Genomic DNA, 27,788 nt, shown 5'->3' with positions numbered 1-27,788 from the left:
CGATGTTTGCATATCCTTTTATGAATCTTCGGTAGTATCCCGAAAGACCGAGAAAAGATCGAAGTTCCTTTACACTATTAGATAAGGGAAGTCCACTATAGCCTGAACTTTCTTTGGGTTAGCTTTTATACCGTTATGTGAAACAATAAATCCGAGAAATTCCACTTCTTTTTTAAAAAACTCGCATTTATCGAGTTGTACTTTCCTATTTGCACTGTTAAGTGTTTCAAAAATGGCTTCTAGATCCTTAAAATGTGAATCTTCGTCTTTATAAACAAAACATCTCCTACCGATGTGTTCCCTTAAAATGTCGTCTAAAGCACGTTGGGATATCTTTAAGTCGATAACTGAAAAATATTTATTTCCTCCCAGATGGGAAAGAACGAAAGAACGTGAACAATATTCCTCAGAGCCATTGGATAGGGGTAATTTTTGAATAAACGGGGGTTTTGGTTGTTGTTCTTATATCGCCTACGACCCTAGTTGTGTACGTTACCTTTCGTCAGGGTCTTCAAATAAAGTCCTATGCCGATTGAGGATGTTCTTCAATAACTTCTTATTATATTCCGAAAGATGGTTTGTCCTAATTTCGATATAATTTACGTTCTGAGAAATGAATTGTTTAATTGGGACTTTTCTACCTCCCTCAACGGTGAAATAATCCTCGGTTGTATGTATCACAGCTGAGAACTCTTTTAAACTATCGTTTCCTAATATTGCATCAAATGTTTCTAGTTCGGGTAAAAGAAAAAAATTTATGGCAGTATCACCAAACAATTTTATAAATTTATGCTGTGTTATTTCGATGTCACAATTAATGGACTTTGCTTTAACATTTCTTTAATTTTGTTTCGGATTTTTTATAAATTTTGGGTTAATGTAATTTTTATTTCTGTCAGTGACTGCTACTTCCTCAGGAATTTGTTGAAAGTAATCATCATCATATTCAAAATTCACGTTTTGGTTATGATGGCTCACATTACCATTTTCCGGCCGATAGTAATCATAAAAGGTTTCCTTCGGCATACAGTCAGTATTTATTTGGAAATTTACTCACTGGAGCTTGAAAAGATTCTGCTGGTCTTTTTACTGCTAAATTGTTAGGTGGTCTGTTAATGTAATTGACATGGCGGCTTGGATTGAATTATCTATATCCGTGGGCTCTTGTAGTCGATTTTGAAGACTATTTGGGAAATCTGAATTGCTTCTAAAGTTTTTAGGAAGGTTACGGTTGTGATTGAAGCTAATATTACTATTGAAATTTGGATTAACGCTAGAGTAAAAGTTTGGGCTGTGGTTTAAATTCTGATTGCGACTATAAGTCGGATTAAAAATCGAATAATTGTTTGGGTTACGGCTAAAGTTTGGGATGATATTACGCCTAGGTGGAAGAGGTGGTCTCGAGGACGGTGTTCCACCAACATTGGCAAGTTCAGGATAAAATACTCTTTCATTGTTAAAAGTCACCGTACCGATCCTATCCTTTTGTATATTATTTCTGATAGATTCTCCATGGGCATAATTTCTCCTAAATGTCATATTGTCCAACTTTAGACAAATATGTAATGCATGTTGCAAGGATGTCGGTTCGCGTACGCTCAATAATTTTGGCAAATCTCCATTCAAACTCCTTACAAACGTATCTAATGCTTTTTTCCTGTAGGTGTTTGTCATAGCGTGAAGGCTACATTCTTCCAGATCTAGAGAAGAGACTTTATCAAATAATAGAGAAAGGTGCTGGTAAACAGATGATCGGACGATATCTGCAAAGCCTCTTTTATCATTAGGGATATCTGTTCCATTTGTAAAATTTGTGTGGTAAAAAAATTTATACAATCTTAATTCTTTCTATTATTTATTTTTTTTGTTGCTTATTTTTTTCTTCTTTACTTTATATTTTGTTTATCACTGACAGTTATAAATTTTTATATTTTTTTTGTTTTGTGTTTCTTTATTTATTTATTTTTCTTTAGCTATTTTGTAAATATAGATTTTCACTGTACATTTCTCTTTCTTTTATTTTAATGTTTTTTTATGTTCACTTAAAGCTTTATCTTTAACTGTTTCTTACACTAAATCACGGTCGCTGATCTACTTTGAGACCTCCGTTTTACTTCTTATTTTATGAAGAGGTTGCTAAGGCGCGATCCGCGATCTATTTATTGTTTTCCCGGAAAACTCTTTTCCCGAGGGTTTTATTTTACGAATAAGGACCTTTTTTAAGGGTCCCTGCTCAGGCGCCAATTAAGATTTTTTAAGTTTAAAATAGTTAAAAAAATATATTTTTTTATGTTTGTTAACCTATGGTTGACACAACCTTTACTGACTGCAATGAATTTACAATTATTATTCCTAAAGACAACTATCTAAACTTATAAACTGCTTATTCTGCATTTCCCACCATCAACTCACTCATGCAATTGTTGCGCGTGTGGATACAGTTTCATTTGGAGTTCTTGCTTCGCGTGTGGATTAGATTTCACCTGGGAACGTAATCTTGCTAAATCGGCAGGTTCAGCATTGGCACGTTTGGTTGGTTTGACTTGTTGTTGTTTGGTTTGAACTGATTATGTTTCCTCGTTAACTTACATAATTGACACGATATTTAATCAATTATACCAAATAATTGTTTTATTTTTCGAGTTGTTGTTATAAGATCAATTGTCTTAGCAATTCCTAATATTCTGTATATGTAGATTTTTGATCGGTGTGCCTTCACTTACTTACTTTTTTCTCTTTTCAGAATTGGGAATTAATGAACACAGCTGTTTTGACAGGACGTCAGGTGGCACAAGCGATGAAAGTTTTTATTGTCTCTCAAGGAGGAAAAGTTGCAGATGTTACTTTACAAAGCTCATGTTATGCGGAAGACGAGAGCGTTATAAAGGTAGGTTCGAAGAAACCTGTATTTTTGGGCAACATTGAAGGTTTGTATCAATTTACTTTGCTTTCCGAGATCAATTATATGCATAATTAGTAACATAACATAAATAATTAGATGTGTGTTACTTAATCAACTAGAATATACTAGACAACTATTTCGTTCAAACTCTGATTACATTGGATAGGTCAGTAATATATGTTATTTAAATAACGCTTTTATATATCATGTCTAATTTTATTTTATTTTATGGAAAATATAATGATGGAATGTAAAATGCATATGAAAACCTAGCTCGAATTGATCTAATGCTAAAACGGTTATCGCGGCTTGAAGGCATCTAATGCTAACATGTATGTACAAGCAAATAAACATATTGACAATAAAAGTTATAGCATCCACGACAAAAAAGATAATATAAAAAGATAACAATCATTTAAAAAGATTAAAAGCAAATGTCAATATCAGATTCTAGTACTTAGGAGATGATAATATATCAGATTTTAATCATATAGGTGTTAATCACATTCTCAAATGTACCGAATAAAATCCCAAATGGGTGAATACAACGCCATCTAGAAATATTTTTAATTTTTTTTTCAGTAATTGGAACAGTGGTCGAAACAATTATCCTTACCTCAAAATAATTTCCGAAATGGGTAAATACGACGACATCTGACAATATTTTTAAATTATTACCGCAATGGAGAGTACTCTGAATGATGCTAATGTTGCTTCGACAGAATTGTCCTTATGGAAACAGGAACAGTGGATGCAACAATTACCCTTACTCCAGGATAATTTTTGAAATTGTTTAAACTTTTCTTACTGGAACAATAGTCGAACATAATGAATGGAGAGTCTTCTTTGTGAACTTTCAAATGCAGCCGGCAATCAGTGATGCCAACATTTTGAGAGCTAAAAGCGTAATTAAAAACCAGAAAAGCGTAAATGGCGTAAAAATTTTCCTTAAAAAAGCGTAAAAAGCGCTATATATTTTTTTCTAACCAAAATTGTCAATAAAACACTTTTTTAAACTAAATACTGTTTTATTCAAAAATTTAGATCGTATCTTATATAAACATTTCATTAAACAAACGTTGTTTTTATAAAAACAACAATAAAGAGATAAAGCCTGACCATTTTGCAACAACAAAATAAACATTTCATGTATATAAGCGCATACATATTTTTAAACAAGTAAAAAAGCAGTAAGTTCGGCCTGGCCGAACTTTGAATACCCTCCACCATTAAAAACGAATTAGGAAATTTACAAAAAAAAATCCATTAAAAATTCTGTTAAAATCTACAAAAATACCCAATATCGGAAGATGCCGATATATTGAGGATATACGATATTGTGGACCTATTCTATTTCAGGGGGTAAAGTTCTCACAAAGAACTCCTTGTGTAGAATTGCAGACAATTCCATTGAAAAAATGTGTCTTAAATCAACAACAACATATATAAATATTTCATGTATATAAGTGCATACATATTTTTAAAAAAATATGATATATTAGTTACATTTTACACGTGGTTAAAACTTGCAGACAAACACATTTTTACAAACAATTATGTTCCATAGCTTCAAATTCAGTTGAAGTTTTGTAAACTCGTACAAGAAAGCAGCCATGTATAAACTTACGTTTTTTCTCGTTCATTTCACTTTTCCTTCAATTGGTTTATAATACACAAAATTCTTCATTTTATTATGGTTTATTAAAAAAGAGTAAACAAAAGAACTTCAATGACAGGAATGACACGTAAAGAATTTGTAAAGAACTTGCGACAAGTAGATGTCATACTATCAAAATATTCGAATATATAAACATTGCTATGTTTAAAAATCTAAAACGCGCTAAAAGCACCAACAGAAAAGATGAAAAGCGTACGTACAGTGCTTTTTTTTCGTTTCGCGCTATGCCCACTATTTTGGCGTTTTAGGGGGTCTAAAAAGCACCATAAATAGCGCGAAAAGCACTAAGTTGGCATCGCTGCCGGCAATTAGAATAAATGATGGTTGTAGTATTTTGCAAAAGTAATAGAAAATATAATGTACGTTTGTAGTTTTTTTTTTTAATAGTATATTTGATTCAAAATATAGGTAGGTTTTGATAGTTCTGTTTACTTTAACAAAATTCTGTTAACTGAAATGTTTTCAAAGTAGCTTTGTGGGTCTGCTAGTTAAATACGAATTTATCGACATGCTTAAATATTGAAACCCCATAGCTTTATTTGAAACTAGCTGACCCGGCCTGCGTTGCCCGCCCGTACATTAAGCCTTTAATGTATATTTTTAAACATAATAAATCACCGATCTGACTTATGTAAGCGGCACAATTTTTATTGTGTATTAATAATGACTCCATAGTAATTTCTAAATAGAAATAAATATTCATTGGAAAAATTATAATATATGTTCACCTACCCTCGGTTTTAGATATTTTGAATAGCCTGATCTTACTTTTTAGCCATAGGCTTTAATTTGAGTGTTAAACCCCTATAACCCCATCTATAATAGCCCCATGTGAAAACTCAGCTCAATTTTTGGTATTATAAAGAGCTTAGTAACATTTTTCATTTGAATGGAATAATTTTAATTTATATTTTCAACGTTTAGAATACCGTGCTGCGTGGTATTAAGTTTTGTCCACCTCATAATTGAGGGCAGAATGATTTCGGAATAGTCAAAGATAATTACTCTCTTACACCCATTTCCGTAAGATGAGAAATATTTTTTTTTGTTATTTATATTAAAGTCCATATATTTCATCACAGTATAATTCAATGACGATTAAACAAATGTTCGGTCCCGTGTTACTTTCTCATATTCGTAATTTTTTTCATGTTTCTGCCACAGTCTCCGACTGAATGAATCCCAGTGTGACAATTTGGTGTTTATTTTCTATTCATAACACACATTATTTGGGAAAGTAGACTTGTGGGTACACTAATGTTGGGACTATACTTAAAAAATGCCTATATGGACAATTATCTTTAAGATGGTTCTCTAAATACAATTTTTTAGAGAAATCAATTGATGAATGTGGTCAAGACCAAGATGGATTGAAATGGAACATTTTATACGAAAAGGTTCTCCACCCCCATTAGAAAGTAAAATGCGAAATAAGGGCCAGAAAAATGAAAAAAGTGTCCAAGATCCCGAAATAGGAAATAATAGATGTTTATACCAACACGTGATCATTTTTTGCAAGTTTGGTTTCTTCTCAAATTACCAACATTTGCCGAAATTAGTATAAAAAATATGCTTAAAATGTAAAGTATACTTGAAATCGGGTTGTAACGTTATACGGGGGTTATGACCCATATCATGTCTTGCAAAAGCGATTTAAGGTATCATGAACATTTAGAAAGAATTTTTGGAAGGATAGAAATCCTTTCTTACTTTTACTTTGTTTATGAAAGATCGCCATTTAAAATCGTATTGCGCACTCATTTCATTTTTAATATAATTCATATACTTCAATTGAAAAAATTTCACGCTATTTTTTTTTCATTCACAAGATACCATTCCGAATTGTATGAAAAAAACTAACATAACTTTCATTTATATGCTGAAAATAATTCTTTAGTTTGCACACAAAAAACGATTGAATTCAATATAATAAGCTGAATTGAAAAAAAAAAATCGGAAAAGAACAACAAATTGAAAAAAGAAAAGAAATCTTTAACTTGTTCGCTGTTTTTTACAGCAAATGTTTCAGGTCCTTACGATCAATATTATTATTTTGAATATTATTATTAATATTATTATTTTGAAATTCGATTTTAGAATTTTTGCAATGAAAAAAAAAAGAAAAAAAAAGTAATTATACTTTAAGTTGGTGTGACCGCGTTAAATTATTTCGACACTCAAAAAATCGCGTCAATTAACTGAAAAACATTTTGTTTGAATATGTATCAGAGTCGGTTGTCCGTTGCACACCTTTGAAGTACTGTCCACATCCATTTTATAATAATTGATATATTTATAGTAATGTAATCAATTGTGAAACAGTTTCCTCCACAGTTTTAAATATAAAAATAAATATCGGTGTGACTGCAAATATTTGCCAGTTCTGTATTATTATGCCCTACACCATAGTATGCAAGGTATATTAATTTTGTCATTCCGTTTGTAACACCTCGAAATATAAATGTTTAATGTATATCCGCAGCGCGAAAACTTCCCACTTCGTGGTAGCTGACCCGGTCTGCGTTCCCGGAATTTCTACGTTTATTCATAGAGAATAAGCTGGCTGTTGGCAACTTATTCTACTTAAGTTAACTTACAACTAAAATTTTTAGCTAATAAATTTTTTATCAAGAGATGAAGCCATGTTTAAATCCCATAACACTATTTTTTATTACCCATTACTCTAATTTATTATGAGTTTTATTCACAAGAAAGGGAACAAAAGTATTATGCAGAAAATATAAGAACCGTGGCAACCAATTTAAAGTTTTTGTTGCCATAAATAATTCGACAATAAAACATGATACACGGACATGTTGATTAGGAGGTACCTTAATTGGTACCAGATTATGTTAATGAAGTTAGGACGTGAGAAGACATTTATTTAGGCCCACCAAGAGATCGTGCTTACGCCCAATACTTTCGTACGGAGTAAACTTTGGATAAGTCTCCGGAGCTTAAAGCCGAGTATAGCCGGATTCTACGGGGAGACTGATTTGAATCATACGCAGTCGTCGCAGTGTCTCATAGGGAGAAACTGGACGAGAAGCAGGCGTCGTTCTACTTGACGCTCCATTCGGTTGTAAGGTCGGATATCAAGTCAGTTAAAGTAAAAGTAGTATTCAATGGGTCAAAGAAGAGAACAAGCGGGTAATCTTTAAATAATATTCCTCCTCCCTTGAATAACTTTAACTGCAGATTTAAAAATTGATTTTCACTGGTGACATACAAAGAGATGTATCGCCAGTTATAAGTCCAAAATCATAAAAAAAAGAATTGCTAAAACCAAGACAATTCGATTTATCTAGCATAGAGGAAAAGAAGAAGTAACACGAGGGTAATGTGTTACATCACAAAACAAAATTCAAAAGAAAGGAAATGTTATTGCAAGTGAACAACCTTCATGTTAACCTCTGTGTGTACCAGGTAGAACTTTTGAATGAATACTAATGAATACTGAATATTATTATGAGTGTCATAGTTTGGGGACATTTAATTAATATATCCAATCGGAGACAGGTAATTTGTATTCATCCAGCTATAAAATCTTTGATCATTATATATTTTAGATACATAGTTATTTTCATGATCACTGATTCACTGAATAAATTAATAAATTATGTTACAGACGTGCAAGCCAACTGGGGTAGTTTTGGATTCTCCATAAACTATCCTGTTGGAATATCGTTTGTTGCTAGATTCATAGTATTTGCCAATACAATATCTGAGAACTTTCCGATCAGAAAATTCCATTTCATTAATGATGAATTGGGAACGCATACAGAAATTCCGGTTTTATACTGGGGAACACCGCAGTTAACATCATCCAAATCTGATATATTTTGACGAAACTGGACACAAAACTTTCTATTTGAAAAGAAGCTATAAAATAATTTGATAAAAAATTGATCAATGGATCATGGTGCAACTTCATATCATTTTATACAAAATTCCTATGTGTGATGCGTGATCAAAAGCTTTTTCTACATCTAATGAAAGAGTTCTGTCCATTTCCGTTCACGACGATTACACACAATATCATTTTGGAATTTATGAAGGTCATCTGTGGTAGAATGTCCTTGCTTGAAGCGAAAATGTACTTCGGGAATATACGCCGTAGATCCCATGATTTATTTTAATACCAATAATTTGTTCGAGAAATTTTCCTAAGTTTGAAAGCAGAGAAATTGGTCTTAAATTAGTTTTGTTTGGTTTTTTAACAACGGATATAATTTTGGACACCTTCCATTTTTTTTAAAAAATAGGAGTTATTTAAACAATTAAAAATTAAAAAAAAAAAACATTAATTATTCCATAGCTTTTGCAGGAAGCCTTTTAATTATATGATTGGATATGTTGTCCAAACCACATGACTTTTTATTATTCATTGGTTTGCAAATATTGCTAATTTCATCCATTGTTGTTAGTTGAGGGATTCCCATGTGATTGATTGAGGATTCTGCATCAGTAAAAGTAACAAGTGAAATATATTAGCTATTGCATTATTGACAACATCTTCCTTTTCCTGAATGGTGTCATTAGTAGGTAAGTGGTTGAAAATACTGCCAAAAATTGTTTTAATTTCTGGCAGGCAGCTAAATCGTCTTCAATAATAACCCCATTTTCAGATAATCTATTTAGGTTTCCTTTTCATTTATAACATATAATGTTATAAACTTGTTTATGTGCCTTTGACCCAGTTTTATTTTTCTAACCCTTTCAGAGAAAATTCTAGCCTGTCCAATCTCTACTTGTTGTTTTATGACAATAATTTATCCGCGTGAACTAACGGTCTGATTCGAGTGGGAATGAGACTGAATAACTCTGGATTGAGTTACAATGAGAGACATCCTGAAAGAGTTGTTTTTCAAATGAACGGGAGTAGACTTTGGTGGCCCTTTCAGTATTACGGACCATCTGCAGATGCCTCACTAGCTACATTTTCCAGATTCGTTGGTAAGCGCGCGGTCGTAACTTTGTCGGAAAAGCTTTTACAAGAGTATTGTGATGAAGTCTCTAGGAGAAAAACTATGTGTCAAATAGAGCGAAAAAGGATTCGCTTGCACTTTCATAGCTCCATGTGCACCACACACTAACGGCCTTTGGGAGGCGGCCGTTGACGAGTTTACGACACTTCTCGTACGAAGTGAAGCTGTACTAAACTCGAGACCGTTAAGCTCAGTATCAGGAGATCGGAATGATTTAGTTCCCCTGACCTCTGGTTATTTTCTGAGAGGAGCTTCTCTAACGATAACTTTGTCGAAGTGGACACCGATTTTTTGGCTGTAATTCGCTGCCTAGATTCCGGGAGTTTGCAAGTTAAGTTAGGGGTTAAGTTAAGAGGCGATTGCAATGCAACTTTTAAAAGCTTCGCATTCTTAAAATCCGTGTAGTTACTGATTTAGAATGAAATCACGGAAACCGTTGTAATTTTTATAGACTCGTCGAGTCGAAAACTCATATGGCTGAGGGCATAATTAAGCAAAACTTACATCCAACTCTCATAGAATAAACTCCTAAACGCCGTGAACAATAATAACTATAGAAGTGCTTGTGATCTCAAAGTATTACAAAGTCACACTGCTAAAAAGTAACGAAAGCTAAATTATTAAAACCAATAATGAAAAAACAGAAGTACAGACGAAACGGACATAATCCTTTTTTCGTTCCTTTATTTTAAGCCTAGTTATATTTAAAAAGAAAACAAGTAAGTAAAGGCTATAGTCGTGCGGGGCCGACTATGTGATACCCTACAACACCACAATATGATAGAAGCCCCCTTATGTCCAAATCCATTTTGGGAGATTTCGATTTTGAAATTATGTTATTAGTTGTTGTCGTCCATTTACAGCTGAATATAATCCAATGGTCATCCAAAATGCTACACTTTTTTCCTGTCCTTAACTCTCTTCTCAGGAGTGTCGATTTGCTTCAATTGTGTGATCAGGAACATTTTTCTGTTTTTGGTTCATTTGAACCCCTAAATATTTTGCGATCATCTCCAAAAGCAAGAGGACCCTCTGTATCTCATAATCTAGACTAATCTATATGATTTTCTTGTCTACGATATTCCTTTGTTTATTTCGAATATCGACTATAAGTAATGTTGGTATTTTTCACATAAAAGTAGTGGTCCATTCTACCCGCTGTCCTAAACTCTAACTTCATGCGAGATTTTGTGTTCTTTGGTTTCTATTTGTGATCTTTATAACGGCTGCAAAATCAGGAATATTTTTAATTTTTGTTCCATTTCAACCTCTAAATATATTGCGGACATCTTTGAAAACGATAGACCTAGCCCTTCTGAGCCTAATCCTACCCTTGCGAAAATTTTCGTGAGGATCGGGCGATAATTGCAATCTGTATATAACAACCCCAACCTGTGTTGTAAAGTGCAAAAATATTACAAAATATACACTTCAATATTATAAGTCAAATTGAAAAAATCGCATGCGATAAAAAAAATATGAAAAAATGTCACAAAATACTACAAAATCTATATTAACATCATTATTGGCGTATTTATATACGATTCTTTATAGATTTTATACTTGTATGCCAATAGGGCCTTCTAAATTGACAAAATTTGTCAAAATCGCTCTAGCCATTCTGGAGATATAAGCATTCTAGCTAACATCCCCTTCCTTTGTATATATACATTGTATATATTTCACTATATATATCCGATATATTTACTATCGGCATCTACGTAACGGTCAGAATTAACCTGTTCGTCTATTTGTGATTTCGCCGGCATTAAAAATATTCGCGGTTTAATGGAAAATTTGACTCTTCTTTATCACAAATGCTATGGTCTATTTCAACCACTAAATATTACCCGATGATCATCAAATTTGGAAGGCTTCTGCCCAGCCCAAAACTCTAGCTCCATGCTAACTTTCGCTTCGATTGGTCTATAATTATGATCTGTAGAGCAACTGCAAAGTCAGGAATTTTTTTCAGTTTTTGGTCCATTTTAACCCGTAAATATTATGTGATCATCTTCAAAAGAAATAGGGTTCTATTCTGACCGTAACCCCACCTACATTTTAAATTTCGTGAAGATCGGTCCATAATTGCGACCTGTAGATTGATTACAAATTAACATGGACAGACGTACGGACGGACATACATAGCTAGATCGACTCAGCTCGGCGAGGTAGGAAGATCCTTATATACTTTCCTATGTGGGAAATCAATATTTCGTGGTGTTACATAATTTTTGGCACAATCAAACTTATAATACCCCCAACACAAAGTGTTGTAGGGTATAATGAGCGATGTTGATCTACACCTCAAGTCAAAATGTGTTGGTTTTTAGTTATGCACAACTGATCAATCAAAGCGAGAAGAGAACGAACGAAGCAAATCACATCTGCTGGAATTAAATAAGTTAATATTAAAGTCACCAACAGCAATAATGTTTGAAAAGCGAGAAAAAAGAGATTAACCGGTCATTACGAAGTATCCTTTAATCTGGAATAGCTACAGATACATCTAATATGTCTGGTGACAACCATGTTTCCGAAATGGCTAATACATCTATAACATTATCTTTCAAAATAGATTTAAGTTCATTCATTTTTAAAGGAGGTTTTAGACTTCGGTAGTTCCAATGGCCTATTTTCATTTGACTAGAGTAGGGTTGCAAGACAGATTTAATATATGTGTTACAGCTAACTATAGGACCTAAATTACTATTAGAAGACATCATATTGTTTGAAAAAATATGCGGTGGGGAGCCAAAACAAATAGAATAATAAAGATGAAATAAAGAGTACAATATAATAAATTTGCGATATAATATTCTATTTCATGTTTAATACAAAATAACTTAAAATACTAGATAGCACAGCTGTTCGTAAAAAATATTAATGAGATCATACAATCAGTGTAATAGTAAAAAATCCTGCTACATAGACGAAACCTCGGATTGTTGCAATAAGGAGCATCAAAAATCAATGTCTCTTTTCGTCCTAACACCATTGCGATCAGTAATTTCCGCTAAAACTTTGTCTCCATTTAAAATTTTAAATTTTGAAATTAAGTTCAGTCGGCGAAGCTTGCCGCAAATTGAACGGAGTTTCGAAGCCGCAGGCGTATAGTGATCGTTGAGATATATACATCCTTTATAACATCACATACACGCATATTTCGGGTTCTAAAATATTGCTTCATAATGTCATCTCGAATACCCACATTATTTAGTTTGACTAAAATCTGCTTCCTATTGTGGATATAGCAGATATTATTGACATCACTTTTATTCAAACTGACTTTAAAGAAATCGGTAATTGATAAAACAGGCATAAGAAGATCATGAATTCCATCTGGTAAGCCACCAATAATGAAGTCAGCACGGTTTAAGCGACGATGAAGAATGTTATTCTCAGCTTCTAAAAGATTCATCTTAGACGACACTGACTCTTCAACATGGTTAATGCGGTCATTACATTTGACAATATCAGACTTGATTTCAGACAGACCCGAACTCAGTTCAACCTTCATATTGTCAATCTCATCTTTAATGCCATTCAACTCGGTTTGATGAACACCAACAAAATTATCAATTTGCCTCTTGAGATCTCGAATGTCGTCAACCACAGCAATATTTCGGTACATTATCAAGGTTTTGATCACATGCCGCACAAATAAATGAACTCACACCAATTGACTTCAGTGTTGAAAGATCTTGAGGTGAGAGTTTGGCACATGCTGAATGAATCCAAAAGACATAGGGTTGCCAAGAAATCCTGGAAATATGACTTTAATTTAACTATCATAAATAAGGTGCCATATGTTTATAAAAGTTAGAAGCTCCATAAAATATGTTAAAGAGTTGAAATCTTTGTCGATGTTTTTGTTATGTATATATATATATACTCTTCAAGGGACGTGTAGATGAGTATAGTTTTTTATATTTTAAGAATATAAATATAAATAAACTAATCCCATAAAACATTGTATTGAATTCAATTTTATTTATATCTAGGTATCATCTTCGTGTAGTTCCGTGTATGTCGATGGCTCTGAAATCCGTGGTTCATCAAACGCTTCTATAATGGTAAAATACGGAACTTACATTGGAGTTGCTAAATTCGTTGTCTGGATGCCGGAGTTTCCCCTTGAGGTTTACATCAGCGATTTTCGCCTTTCGCAAATTAAAGGGTGGAAAGTAATAGATGAACATCAATATATGTAAGTTCTTTATGCATCATTACGTTCCAAATATAATTAAAAAATTATTTTAAGAAATATAAAATTAAAACTCATTGCAGTTTTTAAAATAAAAATCCAGATCGCCGGTCCCGCTCCCTCCTGCCAAACTTGTTGATATGTTCTTAACATTTTTTTTCGAAATCGCAATTTTCTGTTAGACTCCCCGAAAAGGTTTCTTTTTTTTGGTCACATAGGTGCCGGATGTTTAAGTATATTGTGATCGACACTTGCGCCAAAAATCACGAATGTCCGCGAATATAAACCGTAGAAGCAAAGACACAAACTACTTGCGATTTGTATTGGTGTAGAAAGTCATTTACAATGTATTGAAATGAAAATTTAGTAGAAAAAACAACGCAATTTCACAAACATTTCGCAATTGTACAAAAATTATGATCAAAAACACTCGATGAGTACTTTCAAATATACAGGGTGAGATGAAAAAACTGCAACCAGACTGCTGTGATTTCTAAGCCACTCGTCCGACAGCTGTTAAAATTATTCCAATGACAGGTCGTTATATTGGTTACAAACGTATAAAATCAGTTTGGTGAAAGTTTTCCAAAAAAAAGTTATTCGTGGTGGAATGCACGCGTGATAGTGTGATTTCTTTATATTTAGCTGGAAAATCACAAGTGGCTATCGTTAAAGCACTCCAGCATTTAAATGTGAATAAATCTTTTGTGTCTCGTACCATCGCTCGTTACCATGATACTGGTACCGAAGCCCGACGTCAAGGAAGTGGTCGGAAGAAAACAGCAACATCAGCAGAAATGATTCGAAATGTAAAGAAGCGACTTGATCGAAACCCGCGTCGCAGAGGCCGAAAAATGGCTCGTGAGCTGAACATATCGCAATATTCCATTCGGCAAATATTGACAAGTGAGCTCGGGGTAAAGCCATTGAAATTCCAAAAAGTTCAAAAACTTACACCGCAACAGTAAGAAAATAGACTCAACGAGCTAAAGAGTTTATTCGCTTGGTCGAAAGTGGTGAACTGCTGAATTTGGTTTTCTCCCATGAGAAAACATTATTTTTCCAGCAATTTGTAAAAAATAAAATGATCGTAAATGATCCAAAGAGGTCAGCTGAAAATGTGCACCTTCGGTTGGCCACCAAAACTCAAGCGCCGGCCATGGTGATGGTGTGGGCCGCCATAACAGCCGATGGTCGCTCTCCGCTCGTATTAATCGATGGTGGCATCAAAATAAATGTCGAATATTATCGCGAAAATATTCTAGAGGGTGTATTAAGGTCTTGGTCACGCAAACATTTTGGCCGCAGACCTTGGACATTCCAACAGGACTCAGCACCATCGCACTGAGCACGCGCCACCAAAGAATGGTTACAGAATGATGTTCCTCGCTTCAATTCCAGCGCTAATGGCCACAAAAATCTCCGGATACCAATCCATAGGACTATTGTGTCCGGAGTATTTTGGAAAGCAAGGTTGGCACTAAAAATACCAAAGTGTCGATCACCTCAAGCAAGCGCTTCCCGAAAATGGGCCGAAATACCGCAGACCAACATTCGGGCAGCGTGTGACGGTTTCATTGGCAGTTTGAAGGCCATAATTCGTGCTAAAAATGACCAATTCGAACAAATCTAAACTTATTCTAAAATTTGATGCTATTTCCGACATTTTTTGCTTTCATTCAATAAAATTTAAAAAAAAAATTAAAAAGTATGGCGTTTGACTTTGTTGCAGTTTTTTTTATCTTTCCCTGTATATGTCTTATATTCCAAAATAACTTTTTAGAATTTCTATTGAAAGTGGGGTTGGCGGTATTGAATTATAAAAAAAGCTATGAAATACTCTCTAATTAGCGCGGCTTAAATGAGTATATATATCATATATTTTCAAGTAATTTCAGATAACTGAATTTGTCCGATTTTCTAACGGTATGTATAATGCATGGAAAACGCTGTATTGCAAAAAAATTAAACATCTTGATGAGTCTTTTCAGAATAAATATGGCTTATATTCCCAAATAATTTCAGATAATCTTATGTTGTTAATAAATTAATGAACTAAAATCAGAGGAAGTCTTTTTGCTAATTAATTTCCGTGCGCTCCAAACTTTTTGCATTTACATCATATTCTTTCAAATAAGGTGTGCTATGTCTCCTTATTATTTCAATAACGCGACCAATGATTTAACTAATTAAATATTGTAAAAACAAAAAAGGAACAAAAACATAAGAAAAAACGCGAGTATTTTTGAGTTCATTAAACTTTTAGCAACGAGTGAATATAAGAGAAAGCTACGTGAACGTATTGTTCTGTATATTAATGATTTCCTGAAACCATTTGGGAATAAAAAACATACATATTCTGATAGCTCTCCTCGAGAGCTGTCAGTTCAACGCGCAACTTTCATAGTTTTTATACAATTCCAACCCACTCATAGAATATCATATGTTTACATTTAAAAATATTTAATTCTAATTAGTGACTTAGTGACTTGATAAAAAATACAATGGTATGATTGCATTTTGAGTTGATCCTTAGGGTTGTTGAAAGAGTAAAATATTTTATTTTTAAAGCCATCGATTACTAATGTAGTTTGTTATAGGAGAAGAAATCTACGAATTCTATCTTTCTCTAAGGTTATTGCTTAATCTAGGCAACGTATTTCCACAGAATTATGCAATGATAAGAGAGGTCTTTCTGGTAATAAATTTTATTACGTAGTTTGACAAATGTGGAAAAAAACCTACAGCTCAAGATAAATATTTATTTTTATATACTTATATTTAATAAACTAATCAAACTAGCATTGTAAAAAAACAAGTTAAAAAGCAGTAAGTTTGGCCGGGCCGAACTTTAAATACCCTCCACCATTTGGAAACTTTCAAAAATAAAATCCTTAAAACAATTTAAAAATACCAAATATAGCCGTTATATTGACGTGGGCCTACATAAGCCATTACCATATTCAAATCGCAACTTGAAAAACACGGTGAATAATGAAGTTTAAATCATCAAAATATCGTATATAGGGCGGTACCGTTATATCGGAGTGCGAAGACCTGAACCTGCATAGACAATTTTCTGTCTCAGGCTGTTGCATCCATTACGAACTTCAAATACCACATCTCAAACAATTTCGGTGGGTATTGTACCTAAAATCGTCAAAATACCGAATATAGGGAGGGAGGGAGGGCCTATACGAGGACCTGGACCTATTTAGACAATTTTCTGTCACAGACTGTAGTCAAAACGAAGCCATAACGAACTCTAAATACATAATTTGAAACAATTCTGGTGAATAATGACGCTAAAATCATCAAAATACCGAATATTGGGAGGTACCGTTATATGGGGGCTATACGAAGACGATGACCTGCACAAACAATTTTCTGTCTTAGGGTGTAGTATCCATTTCGAACTTCAGATACCAAATTTGAAACAATTTCGGTGAATAATATCGCTGAAATCATCAAAATACCGAATATAGGGAGGTACCGTTATATAGGGGCTATACGAGGACGTGGACTTGCACAGACAATTTTCTGTCTTAGGGTGTAGTATCCAATTCGAACTTCAAATACAAAATTTAAAACAATTCCGTTTAATAATGTCGCAACAATCATCAAAATACCGAATATCGGGAGATACCGTTATATGGGGGCTATATGAAAACGGCCCATTTACGAACTTAACCTGCCTACTGAAAAAATAAACATGTGTGCAAAATTTTAGTCACCTATCTCAATTCATTCTAAAGATAGCGTGATTACAACAGACAGACCAACAGACGGACATCGCTAAATCGACTTAGAATTTTACGCTGATCAAGAATATATATACTTTGTTGGGTCTGACACGAGTATTCCGAGGAGTTACAAGCGGAATGACAAAGTAATATACCCTCCATAGTATGGTGGAGGGTATAAAAACAACAAGTAAAAAAGCTGCAAGTTCGGCCGGGCCGAATTTTTAATACCCTCCACCATTTGGTACAAATTTGACAATTTCCAAAAAAAAAAAATAAAAAATAAAATCCGTTAAAAATTCTGTTAAAATCTTAAAAATACCGAATGCCTATACGACGACGTGGACCTGTATAGGCAACTTTTGTCATAAGTTATTACAATATTTAAATGCGAAACTTGAAGAAAAATCTGTTTATAATGTAGCTAAAATCATCAAAATACCGAATATAGGGGGTACCGTTATATGGGGGCTATACGAAGACGTGGACCTGCACAGACAATTCTCTGGCATGGGCTGAAGTATCCATTACGAATTTCACATGCGAAATTTGAAACAATCCCGGTAAATAATGTCGCTAAAATCATCAAAATACCGAATATCGTGGGGTACGGTATATGGGGGCTATACGAAGACGTGGACCTACATAGCCCATTTTCTGTTTTATGCTGCAGCATCTATTACGAACTTCAAATGCCAAATTTGAAACGATTCCAGTAAATAATGTCGCTAAAATCATCACAATACCGGGGTACCGTTATATAGGGGCTATACGAAGACGTGGACCTACACAGATTATTTTCTGTCTTAGGCTGTAGTATCCATTTTGAACTTCAAATGCCAAATTTGAGACAATTCCGGTGAATAATGTCGCTAAAATCATAAAAATACCGAATATCGGGAGGTACCGTTATTTGGGGGCTATATGATAACTTGGACCTACATGGCCCATTTACAAACTTAACCTGCGTACTGGCAAAATATACATGTGTGCAAAATTTTAGCCTCCTATCTCAATTTGTTCGAAAGATAGCGTGATTACAACAAACAGACAGACAGACAGACGGACATGGCTAAATCGTCTTAGAATTTTACGCTGATCAAGAATATATATACTTTGTTGGGTCTGACATGAGTATTTCAAGGAGTTACAAACGGAATGACAAAATTAATATACTCTCCATAGTATGGTGGAGGGTATAAAAATGAATGACAGCAGTCTATTAGCAGTCTATTCGTAGAAATAATAATTTAGGACCCAAAATATTGTATATATTTCTAATCATTTGTTTTGTTTTTTTTTTTTTTTTTTCATTTTAAATTTCCAATTTATTTATAGAAGATTGTCAGGTTATACATTAATTACTTAATGGCTACAGTGTAAAATAGATTAATAAATAAATACTCTCCTTTGCCAGCTCTATGGCAAATGTAGGTGACTACAATATCTATGAATATTTAGTGCCGTATTGTAATGCTAAACAATCATTATTGTTTTAGCGTTTTTACGACATACATTAATATAAATATACCTTAAATGTTTAAAAACGGCCTAATACAAATTATAATTAAAAGCTTTTATACTACATCAACTAAACTATATACGATTATATTATTACTGAGCTGTGTTGTAAACATGCTCAGAGTCGGCGTCAAATCTGTGATACCAACGATGGTAGTACATTAAGCGATCATCATCGTAGAGCACTCCTCCGTCGCAATTTTAAAGGAGCTGCAGGTGGCAGATGCTTCCTTCTTTGTATATTGGCGATTTCCTCTAGGTAGTACAGTAATTGTTCCACTATCTATTTTCCACATTTTGGATTCTTTCGAGGAAATTAAGGGTATTCCTCATCATGAAGACGTCTATCCGGCTGAATTCTATGCAGTTATAGATATTCCGGTTGGAACATCGCATTCAATCTCCTTTCGATTATGCTTTCAATAAAAATAAAAAAATTACGTCAATAAAATGTAATCGGCATACATCTTTGCAGCTATATTAGGGACTTAGCGTACCACAAGGCTTCTTCGATGCCCTTCTTGCTATAGTTGATTCGATCATGTCTGCATCAACAAGTGCATTTTCCTCCCGTCGGTGTGCATTGAATTCGTTGCCGAATTTGACAGAGGGCACGAGATTTCCAATTCCTTTCACTGTTGTGTCGATCAGGTTGCGGAAGGAATTGTCAGTCAGGATCTCAGCTTTTTTATGTGTTATCCGAGATAATCACTACATCATTGTTTACTACTCCTTTGTTGTTCCTTCCGATGTTTTCCAAGTAGCCTTTGAATCGATCTTTTTCATAAATATTTATCGATTGCTTGATTATTATACTTAAGTTCCGTATGTCTGCCTCGAGGATTGGATGACGACCAGGATCTGCTGTGAGTCCCAACATATTATCCATTTAACATTTTCATAAAATAAGAATCTGCCTATATTCTAAACACAAGAAAACAAATTCTGATTTGATACAGATATAAAACTTGATATATTTGTAGGACGGTGCAAACCAGTGAAAATGCTTAAGTACAAAGATTTTTTCACTTATGATCTTGCTTATAACCTGATTTGGAATGTTATACGATTTGGGAATAACATAACAATAGTGTTTCATTTATTTGTTATCATAAACAATTATATAATTTCGCAATAATTTATTGAATTTAAAATTAGAAATGAAAATTTCCTCCTTTGAAATGTACGCACAACTTGTGTTCTGTGGCAAAAATATAATATTGTTTATAGTCCAAAATCCGCGGCATATATATAGTATACAAACAAATTGTAGCATAAATAAATGGCGAGAACAATATAGGTAGAGGTATAAACGAATTTATCATTTTATATTTATACTAGCGTTCGAAAATAAACAGTACACAAACATAGTGTACCGTACCGGTACAGTATCACTAACAAAAATTTTGGCGGTAGTGTACCGGTACACTACCACTAAAAATATGTTAGTGATACTGTACCGGAACACAACGATGATCGTAGTGTACCGCAGTCGGAGCACTAAAAAACGTAGTGTACCACATTAAAAAAATCGAAATCAAAATAAAACTCAGGCACACTTTGTAAAATATTTAGTTTTTTACACCTACATTCATTGGTTTTTCGGCACCACAAAATAACGGGTAAATTATTTGCATAATAACCCATTACAATGCAATCACTAAAAACCCCTTTTTTGCAGAAAATTAAAAATTAAAAATTTCAACTTTCAATGGTTAAATGCAAATGATTATCACTTCAGATTTGGTCCTTGTTTATTCTTACTACCTATTCCCATATTTTTCTACTTTTTTCAATTCCGCAACCAAACTAAACATGCATGACAAATAAAATAAATTCAGCTTTTATTTTCATAATATTGAATTGTATTAGTAATTTTTGCATTATCAAAAACATCAAACATCTAATTTTTGTCACAAATCGTAAAGAACGCATATGTGGTACACTATTGTTACATTATTTTTTAATGTTTCGCCATGTGGTGCACTACGATTTTGTAGTGCTCCGACTGCGGAACACTACCATTTCGTAGTGCTCCGGCTGCGGTACACTACGTTTTTTAGTGCTCCGACTGCGGTACAGTACGATTCTCGTTGTGTTCCGGTACAATATCACTAAAATATTTTTTAAGGGTTGTGCTCCGGTACGGTACATAATCTTAGTGTACCACTCCACCTCGGAACCGTACAGAACACTACGGTACGGTTTATTTTCGAACGCTGATTTATACTAGCTTAACCCGGCGTGCTTCCCTACTATTTGCGTTTTGTGCATTTAAAATTGTATCTACAAATATTTTGGGGTTCTAAAGAAACAAATTCAAGAATTTAAAAAACATATTAAGTGTAAGGAGGAAAATTTAAAAAAATTAAAAAGAGTTTGTTCTTGGGATTTATTAATAGTAAATGCCAAATATACAGGAAACTTCAATCTTATAAAATTGAACCGCATTTTTGCTATAAGTGGGATTCGATGTAGTAATACATATGAACCTTTCCCGTAATAATCTTAGAGTCAAGTAAGTTGTGGTGTAACTTTTTGTGCTGCTAGAATTTTAGACCAACTTCTGTTACACATTCCAAACTTAATTGAAATACGACATACATAGCGTATTTTGTGCATCAAATACACTAAATCGGCGGAAAAATTTATATAGGAACTATGTCCAAATCTAAACCGATAACAATATATTTGGACAAATTTATTTGTGGACCAAATTTCGTCATACATTCCAGATTTCTTTGAAATTAGTGATTTACAGTGTGTTTGGTGCATCAAATACATGTACTAGGCCAAAAATATATATGGGGGCTATATCTAAATCTGATCCGATTTCAATATGATTTGGCGATTTTTTTTACCAAATTCCGTTACACATTCCCAATTTTATTGAAATTGGAGATACATTGCGTGGTTTGTGCATCAAATAAATGAAATCAGAAATATGGAAGCTATATCTAAATCTGAACCCATTTTAATATAATTTGGTAAATTTATTTTTGTACCAGATTCCGTTACTCATTCCAAATTTTATTTGAATCGAAAATATATATCATAGTGGTATAAAATACATAAGTCGGACGAAAATGTGTATGGGAGCTATATCCAAATCTGAACCGATTTCAATATAATTTTCGATTTATTTACCGTTCTCAAATTTTGTTGAAATTGGAGATACGTAGCATAATCGGACTAAAATATATATGTGAGCTATATCTTATCCTTAACCTATTTCATAGACATTCGAAATTTCATAGTAATAGGTGGGTGGTTGGACAATCAACTATATGAATCGGAATAAAAAATATATGGGTGCTATATTCAAGTCTGAACCGAATTCAATATAATTTTGTACTTTTATTTTTGTACCAAACTCCGTCACTCATTCCAAATTTGAAGACTGTAGCTATAACTGATCAAAAGATATTTGCATACAATATCCAAATTTTTTGCAGGTACCTCCGATTGTGATGCTATATATCCAGTTCCCAGTGGAATTTCAAAAATTTATATAGCCTATGTTACTTTCAGGCGATGCTGTAACATGTCTGAAATTTTCAGAAAATATTTGAAATTGACGATAGGTGAACATCTATTATTATTTGTGTCATGAATATTTATTTCTATTTAGAAATTACTATCGAGTCATTACTTATGATAAAAATTGTGCCACTTACATAAGTCAGATCTATGATTTATTATGCTTTAAAAACTATGCATTAAAGACAAAAACTACGGGCCGGCAACGCAAACTGGGCCAGCTTGGAAAACAACAAATGTGCGGCATTGTTTAGCTAATACCGCAGATACAACGAAGGATGCTTTTATGAGGAGGAATTGGTAATCAGCGATTTTTGTTTGTCTTCCTCATTATCTAAAATAAACCTTTCATAAAGAAGGTGTTTTTAATTAGAGAGTTAATTATATACATATGAACCTTACAAATATTACATGGCCATCTTTTGAATCGATTGACTAAACTCAATGTCGATTCTTCAATTAGGGGTTCGGATGAGAGGAGAGGTGCCCCTATAAGGAAATGGGGTAAGGAACTGGAGTTAGCGCAAGTAACTCATCAGGGTTATCTGACATTGGACACAGAGGCCGAGAATTCAAGCAGGCTTCGATTAGGGCCAAAATGGACGAAAACCCTTCGAAGCTATACGAAAGTGCTCTTTCGTGACGATAAAAATGCAATTTAAAAAAATTGACAGCCACTTCCCAAAGACCACCCATGAGGAGAGCCACAGCAGGTTTGAACCGACAAGTAAGTTCTTGATACCCTTAAGCTGAGCAAACTGTATGACGACATTCACGAATAAAATTCTCAATTTCACGCAAACCCATAACAAAATTGGTTTCGTTATCAGAAAATAGTGATATTGGGCAGCCTCGACGACCTATAAATCGGTGAAATGTTGCAGCTAATAAATCAGACGCTGCTTCTAAATGATCTGCTTTGGTTGCAAAACAATCAAAGACGCAAACGCACCTATTGGTAATACGGCTGGCACGAACAGTAAAGTCTTAATATCAAACGGACCTGCAAAGTCCACACCAGTGGTTTTGAAAGGTCGATTAATTGAATTTCTTTCTGGTGGAAGTGCAGTCATGAGCATTTTGAAGCAAACAATCCTTACAACGACTGATCGCTGTTTGAATTAGAATTTCACCCGAGGCATCCATTACTCTATACGTATGAGGCGTACCATAAGCTAGTTTACTCCATGGACAGATATGTTGAAATAAATCAAAAACGACACGAATACGGCAAAATAATTCGATATTTCTCTGGACAAAGTAGAAGACTTTGCTAAACGTCCATTCAATCGCACTACACTTAATTCATCTAAAACCGTAATAATCAACTTTTTGCGCCAATATAGCTAAACGAGTTTTTACCCTACAAATTTCAGAAGTTTCAATAACTTTACTATTGAAAACAAATTGGCCACAAAATTTTGGCTGAGTTCTATGATAAAATCTAGAGACATACGATAATACTCGCAATGCCCTATAAAAAATGAGAAGAATTCTAGGGTATTTTCATGATTTGAGAAGAACGAAAAATTAGATTTGACGCTATGAGCTTTATGTTCTGTTTCGATATGATCAGGGCTCGAAGTATTCCATTATGTAGCCCATGAAGTGGGGGTTTTACACAGCCACGATACTGTCCAACAGTAGATGTCTATCTTGCTGACAATAGCCTTTAAAAGATCTGACGCCAACACGGCCCACACAACTCCAACAACTTAGGCATCGGAAAAAACATGTTATTCCACTAAAGAAGTTTGTTTATAATGAACCCAATGCGGAATATTTATGGAAAAGTTTTCGACAAAGTCGAGCCAACAGGGTTTCGTTGCAACCAGAAAAGTGTTTCGTCCCATCTGATGTTATCTAACCACACCTGTTGCGTTATGATTTTCACTACGAAAATAACAGGGGCTAACAAAAATACGGGATCAAACAATTTCGCTATATGTGAAAAAACTTCCCGCTTGGAATAGTCAGATTTAATAGGAATTGTATTCGCACAAAATAGAAAGAATCTAAACTGTCATTGCACCTTATGCCCAAAGGTTTAGAGCTAATTGCTACTACAAAGGGTAATACTTGTGCGTCAATTAAATGACAAGCAACAATAGACTTCTCACTAGAGGTCCATTCCCTCATCTCAAATTTAGCTGTGAATAGAGAAGCGATGAGCTGGGGCCAAATCACCGCATTCGTCATCGAGTTTCGTATAGAGATACATTTCAATCTCTGTAAATTTTTGGATCACCACATTCGATCGCAATTTATTTTATCTACCACTTTTTTACACTGCTGTAAACATATGGTAATAAGAAATTGGAAGCGAAAGAGAATTACAAAATAAGTTTTTGCGAACAAAATATGTTATTTCTGAGATATTTTTATTGTTTCTGTGTCTTTAAATACATGTGTACAAATATATTTTGAATGCGATTGTTTTTTCCTCGTCTTCGGACTCAGAACATACTTTGTTTTCGATAGCATACTACCTATCGTGTACAACTTTGAATAAAAATAATTCGATAACGTCTGCGGTAATCTGCGTAAACTACATTACGATGCTGAAGTACTCGATTTCGACTGCGGTGATTTGGTCCCTGGTTATGAGCCAGTAATGTGGGGTCTATATCATGTGCACCAGCAACAACGCCATCGACATATATATACTTTTACGTAAAATCTTAGAAGCCAATGGATATTCTAATTCACAAACATCGGCGAGCTGAAGCAAATGTCATAAAGGACTTTCAAATTGATATTTACAAGAATTCTTTTATTGTCGTACGTGTATAAACTGATGTTAGGCATATAACGTGGGGCACAGCTATTTAACGGCGGAATGTACACGTTGAACACCTCTACCTCGGCGGTTCCACACTTGACCGCTACCCCCATACATTCTATGTACGGGTCACTAGAGTCAAGCTCAGGCGAGATAGGTCTGTACTGGACAGAGTGGTGCAATAGGAACGCTAATCCTCAACCTCCACCCCTGGAGCGATCCTTCCTCAGTACGTTGTATCCATCACAACTTTGAAGCCTGCAAGTGGTACTCAGGTGATACTCGTTTCCTGGATAGCTGCGACCTTGATGTCCTTCCGACTCATGAAGCTTACGATTTCGTTAATCTTACCTCAGAGGCCATCACAATTGAACTGGAGAAATGACACATTATCCGGAACTTGAATAGCAATGTATGACGTCAACAATTAACAAATAAATCCATTAAATGTCGTTCTGACAATGACGTATGCGATTCTGCATCATTCATTCTGCTATAAACTCATTGGTTCTATTTTTCTATGCATTTAAATGCATTTAATGTAGTTCTGACAATGACGTATGCGATTCTGCATCATCCATTCTGCTATAAACTCATTGGTTCTATTTTTTCTATGGCCAGTCAAAATTTTGGGATATCGACATTTTCACGAATTTCTGTAAAAATGTTCAGAAGTGTGCAATTAACAACTAAATGCATTTAATGTCGTTCTGGCAATGGCGTATGCGATTCTGCATCATTCATTCTGCTATAAACTCATTGGTTCCATTTTTTCTATGGCCAGTCAAAATTTTGGGATATCGACATTTTCACGAATTTCTGTAAAAATGTTCAGAAGTGTGCAATTAGCAAATAAATGCATTTAATGTCGTTCTGAAAATGACGTATGCGATTCTGCAGAATCCATTCTGCTATAAACTCATTGGTTCTATTTTTTCTATGGCCAGTCAAAATTTTGGGATATCGACATTTTCACGAATTTCTATATAAATAGAGTGTGCAATTAACAACTAAATGCATTTAATGTCGTTCTGGCAATGGCGTATGCGATTCTGCATCATTCATTCTGCTATAAACTCATTGGTTCCATTTTTTTCTATGGCCAGTCAAAATTTTGGGATATCGACATTTTCACGAATTTCTGTAAAAATGTTCAGAAGTGTGCAATTAACAAATAAATGCATTTAATGTTGTTCTGACAATGGCATATGCGATTCTGCATCATCCATTCTGCTATAAACTCATTGGTTCTATTTTTTCTATGGCCAGTCAAAATTTTTGGATATCGACATTTTCACGAATTTCTGTAAAAATGTTCAGAAGAGTGCAATTAACAAATAAATGCATTTAATGTCGTTCTGCCAATGGCGTATGCGATTCAGCATCATACATTCTGCTATAAACTCATTGGTTCTATTTTTCTATGGGCAGTCAAAATTTTGAGATATCCACATTTTCACGAATTTCTGTAAAAATGTTCACAAGTGTGCAATTAACAAATAAATGAATATAATGTCGTTCTGACAATTGCGTATGCGATTCTGCATCATCCATTCTGCTATAAAGTCATTGGTTCTATTTTTTCTATGGACAGTCAAAATTTTGGGATATCGACATTTTCGCGAATTTCTATATAAATGTTCAGAAGTGTGCAATTAGCGAATAAATGCATTTAATGTCGTTCTAATTTAATGTCGTTCGTTTTAATGGCGATTCTGCATCATCCATTCTGCTATAAACTCATTGTAAAAATGTTCACAAGTGTGCAATTAACAAATAAATGAATTTAATGTCGTTCTGACAATTGCGTATGCGATTCTGCATCATCCATTCTGCTATAAAGTCATTGGTTCTATTTTTTCTATGAACAGTCAAAATGTTGGGATATCGACATTTTCACGAATTTCTATATAAATGGAGTGTGCAATTAACAACTAAATGCATTTAATGTCGTTCTGGCAATGGCGTATGCGATTCTGCATCATTCATTCTGCTATAAACTCATTGGTTCCATTTTTTCTATGGACTGTCAAAATTTTGGGATATCTTCGCGAATTTCTGTAAAAATGTGCAGGAGTGTGCAATTAACAAATAAATGCATTTAATGTCGTTCTGACAATGGTGTATGTGATTCTGCATCATCCATTCTGCTATAAACTCATTGGTTCTATTTTTCTATGGACAGTCAAAATTTTAGGATATCGACATTTTCACGAATTTCTGTAAAAGTGTTCAGAAGTGTGCAATTAACAAATAAATGCATTTAATGTGGTTCTGACAATGGTGTATGCGATGCTGCATCATCCATTCTGCTATAAACTCATTGGTTCTATTTTTGCTATGGGCAGTCAAAATTTTAGGATATCGACATTTTCACGAATTTCTATAAAAATAATCAAAAGTGTGCAATTAGCAAATAAATGCATT

At 34.0% G+C, this 27,788-nt stretch overlaps 1 protein-coding gene across 3 annotated transcripts in view; it reads left to right on the top strand.

The window, feature by feature from the left end:
- Positions 1 to 27,788, top strand: part of LOC101901654 (transmembrane protein 132B) — a 261,310-nt gene that overhangs the window by 119,881 nt on the left and 113,641 nt on the right. For all 3 annotated transcript variants that reach the window (XM_059122968.1, XM_059122967.1, XM_059122969.1), the window contains exons 6-7: positions 2,744 to 2,887; positions 13,573 to 13,778. In XM_059122968.1, coding sequence (XP_058978951.1) covers positions 2,744 to 2,887; positions 13,573 to 13,778 — 350 coding nt within the window. The remainder of the gene's footprint in view (positions 1 to 2,743; positions 2,888 to 13,572; positions 13,779 to 27,788) is intronic.

Source organism: Musca domestica, unplaced genomic scaffold (assembly GCF_030504385.1).
Source record: "Musca domestica strain aabys unplaced genomic scaffold, Musca_domestica.polishedcontigs.V.1.1 22, whole genome shotgun sequence".
Taxonomy (NCBI): Eukaryota; Metazoa; Arthropoda; class Insecta; order Diptera; family Muscidae; genus Musca; species Musca domestica.
This window is presented reverse-complemented; position numbering and strand designations above follow the sequence as displayed.